A 5140-nucleotide genomic window follows, 5' to 3' on the forward strand; every position below is an offset into this window, starting at 1 on the left:
GTTTGCTTTGGAGATACAGCATGGAAACAGGCCCTTCAGCCCACCGAGTCCATGCTGACCATCGAGCACCCATTCACACTTGTTCATGTTATCCCACTTTCAAATCCACTTCCCACACACCAGGATTATTTTATAAAGGCCAATTAACCTGCAAAATGACCCAAAGTAGAGGGTATAGTTAAGCCACGATGTAAAGGGAAAGGTTTATTTACACAGAGTAGTGGGGGCCTGGAACACATTGCCAGGGGTGGTTGTGGAGGCAGATATTGTGTACTCTGGCCATCACCTGCCCTCCCACTGTCCGCCCAACTTCCACGCCTCGCCAAGCCTCCTGCATGGCCATGCCTCACCCATTAACGTGCCCGCACTGAGCTGTGCCCAGCACTGGGTCTCGGGGGTAAGGAGTCACACAGTACAACTATTCTGTCATTGTGTGACACATTTTGCCTGTTCATCTCTGCCCTTGAACATCTACCCCATCAACCTCCCCCCCCCCACCATGTATCCACCTATCACTCACGAATCCCTCCCCCACACCACAATCTGTCTGCTGTCTGAAGAAGGTCCCGACATGAAACATCACCTGTCCATTTTCTCCAGAGATGCTGCCTGACCTTTTGTAAACCAGCATCTGCAGGTCCTTATGTTCCCCACCCATGTACCTGTCCAAATGTATTTTAAACAGTGTAGTCAAACGTGAGACTCAACACTGGTAAAAGACTGTGAGTATCCACTTCATAGAGGCTTGAGCATATGGAGGTATATAAAATCATGAGGGGATCTCATTGAAACATATTAGATTGTTAAGGGTTTGGAAATGCCAGAGGCAGGAAACATGTTCCTGATTTTAGGGTAGTCCAGAACTAGGGGCCACAGTTTAAGAAGAAGGAGTAAGCCATTTAGAACGGAGACGAGGAAACACTTTTTCTCACAGAGAGTTGTGAGTCTGTGGAATTCTCTGCTTCCGAAACGGTGGAGGCAGGTTCTCTAGATGCTTTCAAGAGAGAGTTAGATCGGGCTCTTAAAAATAGCGGAGTCAGGGGATATGGGGAGAAGGCAGGAACGGGGTACAGATTGGGGATGATCAGCCATGATCACATTGAATGGCGGTGCTGGCCCGAAGGGCCGAATGGCCTACTCCTGCACCTATTGTCAATTGTCTAGTGATTATCCAGGCGCGGAGAATCAAGAACCAGAGAGCACAGTTTTAAGGTGGGAGGGGCAAAATTTAATAACATCTTGGGGGTACATTTTTCACTCCAAGGGTGTTTGGACCGAGCTGCCAGAGGCCGGGTCAAACCTGTCCTCACCCTCTACACTTCTCCTTTCACCTCTCACTTTCTCCAAGTTAAAGGTGTAGCCATGAGCACTAGCGTGGGCCCCAGCTGTGCCTGCCTTTTTATTATGTACATCAAACAGTCCTAGAAACATAGAAAACATAGAACAATAGGTGCAGCAGTAGGCCATTCGGCCCTTCATGCCAGCACCGCCATTCAATATGATCATGGCTGATCATCTAAAATCAATACCCCGTTCCTGCTTTTTCCCCATATCCCTTGATCCCTTAATTCCTAAAAGCTAAATCTAACTCTCTCTTGAATACATCCAGTGAATTGACCTCCACTGCCTTCTGTGGCAGAGAATAGTAAGATTAAACGAGAACTTACCAGTTTGAAGTTTGATCTTTATTTTATGAGGAGGAACGTTGAGGGAATACGTGAAGAACCCCACTTACGACGCATGCGTGTCATCCTTCAAAGTAAGTAAAAACATAGTAAGATTATTAAAGAGATACCAGTTTCAGATATGACCATATGAGGGTGGGAGCGGAGGGCACGTATTCCCTCAACGTTCCTCCTCATAAAATAAAGGTCAAACTTCAAACTGGTAAGTTCTCGTTTAATCTTACTATTTTACTTCGGAGTCACGTGAGCGACTTCGTGAAGATTTCAAAGCTCTGTGACCTCATGCCGTGGAGCGAGTCCATGCTTCACAACTGCCTTGGTAGTTTGGGAGAAATTGTTACTGATATTCAAGAAATACATTCATACCAATTTTTAAACGTAAATGATAAATAATATTATTAAATCAAATCATAAACCTTGTAAGCTTCAGGTATAAATTATATAGAACTTAAAATTTTTTCCTCGCGAAAAAGTTTCTTCATTCCTAACTGGTTTGTTGTAAAATCTCTGAAACGTTTTCTCTCTGATGACCATCCTGCAATCCTGAGGATTTGGTCCATCGATACCTCGAGGCGATTAGCTGCCGATGTAGCTGCAGCCCTGGTGGAGTGAGTGTCCACTCCCGCCTTTATTAAGCCATATCTCAGCCACCGCGAAATGGTCTGAGTCGAGACTCTATGGTACGGCTTCTTATGGCTAATCAAAAGAGCCTTTTCATTGCCTCTGATAGCCTTTGTTCTGTCAATATATAACACAATGTGTTTCACTACACAGAGGCGTTCGTCCTGCAGATAGGCTATGACTTCTATGACCTGACCCGCTGATCCTGGTCTATTTTGCTTAATGAGGTCCTGGATCCCAAATATCAAACTTCCTGTCGCCACAGTCAAGCTATCCAATCTTAATTTCTGCAATGACTGGACCCTTTGCGCTGTGACCAGCGCCATTAGCATTAACATTTTCATAGTGAGTTGGTTCAGAGTTAAAGCTGTAGCCGGCGACCAATCCCTAGCATGGTTAGGACCACACTCACATCCCAGATTTGGCTGTATCTAGACCTTGGTGGGTTGGTGTTAAAGATGCCTCATAACAGTTTTACTACTAGAGGATGTGCGCCCACAGCCTGTCTTTCTGTGCCTTGCCATAAATAACTCAACAATGCACTTCTAGCACTATTCCATCATTGACAGTCGATCCAGCTCAAGGTTTTTTCAAGTGAGTGCCCTCAAGTTTATAGGTCGAAGACAGTTGCTGAAAGTAACATCAGTAGGACAGGTCCTTAACTCAGTTCGCTGATGATGTATTAATATATAACTCTCGTGCCAACTGAAAGTATAGCCATAAAGGCGTTGCTTTCAGAGATAAATGATACTTTTCAGATAGATTTTGCTGTCTAAGCAATGCCAAGGCTGGTTTAAGAATTTTTGTAAATAATGTAGGAGCTGACGTTAGCCTGTTTGGTAGCGCCTTGTATTGCCAAGGCTATCCCATCCGTTAAATTTCAAAACCCGCCTGTGTTCACCTCTGATGGGTACCGTATAGTAAGCATCCTGAAGATCAATACTTGCCATACAGTAGCCCGCTAAACTAACTCTGTAGCAGTGCTAAAAATATCCATTTTAAAATGAACATATTGCACAAAATTGTTAAACGTTGATAAATCAATAATAATACGGCAACCCCCATGTCTCTTATGTCTAATAAATATGTTTGAGACAAATTCCTGTTGTTCATGTTTGGTCATTTCAATTACTCTTATAGTGAACAACCTTTGTGGTTCTATGTGAGCTTTAGCTCGTTCTAATTTGGTAAGTATGTATATTCTGTCCGGTGTATGTTGTACTGGAGGGTTTCGTATGAGTATAAACTCTATCAGATATCCCTTAATACTGCTAAGGATATATCTCTCCATAGTTATATTACACCATGCTTCCAAATGAAATTACAACCTCCCTCCAACTTCCGTGCTCCTTATTAATTCTGGAGGCACAGACCCACCTACCTCCATGGTTATCGGTGGAAATGTAGTTACTTTCTTGGTTTCAACCGTGGTTGCGGAGGGCCGTGAGGTTGAGGGTAGGGTAGATGTTGAAGTGGATGCTTGCGCCCGGGCCAACCCCTAAAAAAGGATGCTGCTGCTGGTTACCTCTGGCCTCTCTCCAATTTCTCGTACTATAAGAATAAGTACTATCTTTATTAGGAGGCCCACAAGGTTGATATCGTTTGCCAAGATATCCTATGGCCGCTCTGATTAGGCCCCCAAAGTCTTGGCCTCCTCTTCAAATCTTTGACCTGTGTCGACAGGTCACCTACAAACAACAGGGTTTGAGGTTTTATAGCTTTTGCTTGCACAGGATTGCAAACTGGATCCAGAGCTGGCTGAATAGCCCCCTTCCTAATATTATTAAGTTCAAATTGAACGTTGGAAAAAACGCTAAAGCATCTTTATGGTCATTCGTCATGTCTATGTTCTCTAGCGTATCAGGCTGTTATGCCCGCCGAGAGATTTTGAATTTTTTATCCTGACTCCTGATACCTGACCAACGTGTCTCCAAATACTTCGGTTAACACTGGCCACATTCAGAGCCCCACAATTTCCTGGAGGTAAATGTTTTGCCAACACCTCAGCAAAGGTATTTGCTTGCAGGTGATGTGCAGACATGTAGTCAATGCTGGCAGCCATCCTGGCCTCTAGATCTTTGTCAGCCTGTTCTTGCTTAAAGTATTACCCAACATGTCCAGCAACTTAGTTTTCTCGTCCTCCATATGCGAATGTGGCTCCATCTCTAGTTCAGAATCTAACACAAGCAGCCCTTCAACACCCTAAATTGGTAAATCAGGCAATTTATCAGTCAATTTAAGCAGGACAGCTCTTTGCGAGCGGCAGTGAGTGAGCGGCCTAGTGAGGGAAGTGCCCTGTGAGAAAAGTGTGAGTCTTTGGCTCGAGAGTCTTCGGAGAGGAGACCACGCAATACGCTTGAGAGGGAGACGAAAGAAGGAGATGTCAGGCAAGCTGATTCAGTGCGATGCTTGCAGTATGTGGGAGGTCAAGGACACCGCTGGTGCCTCTGGCTGCTACAAATGCGAAAAATGCATCCAGGTAGAGCTCCTGAAGGGCCGTGTTGGGGAACTGGAGAAGCAAGTGGATGACCTCCGGTTCGTACGAGAAACGGAGTCGTTCCTCGACAAGTCCTACAGTACGATTGTTACACCTAAGGTACTGGAAGAGAGAAGGTGGGAGACAGTGAGAAAGGGAGGGAAGCATGGAATGCCAACGTCCCCGGGTGATGTACCTCTTGTAAACAGGTTCATCCGCTTAGAAGCTGTTGGGACAGAAGACGTGAGCGGCGGACTGGCCTGTGACGCGAATAGGGCTGTTGAGCCAAAACCAAAAAGGCCTAAGGCAGGCAAGGCCATTGTAGTGGGAGACTCCATCGTGAGAGGTACGGACAGGG

The 5140-nt window shown here is 45.3% G+C and overlaps 1 protein-coding gene across 1 annotated transcript in view; it reads right to left on the reverse strand.

Annotated features, from left to right (window-relative positions):
- LOC129716033 (H-2 class I histocompatibility antigen, Q9 alpha chain-like) overlaps positions 1-4368 on the reverse strand; it is a 17247-nt gene extending 12879 nt beyond the window's left edge. The window contains exon 1 of the mRNA XM_055665911.1: positions 4222-4368. Within this exon, the coding sequence (XP_055521886.1) occupies positions 4222-4368 (147 nt within the window). The remainder of the gene's footprint in view (positions 1-4221) is intronic.
- Positions 4369-5140: the final 772 nt, after the last annotated feature.

Source organism: Leucoraja erinacea, unplaced genomic scaffold (genome assembly GCF_028641065.1).
Source record: "Leucoraja erinacea ecotype New England unplaced genomic scaffold, Leri_hhj_1 Leri_161S, whole genome shotgun sequence".
In the NCBI taxonomy this organism is placed as follows: domain Eukaryota; kingdom Metazoa; phylum Chordata; class Chondrichthyes; order Rajiformes; family Rajidae; genus Leucoraja; species Leucoraja erinaceus.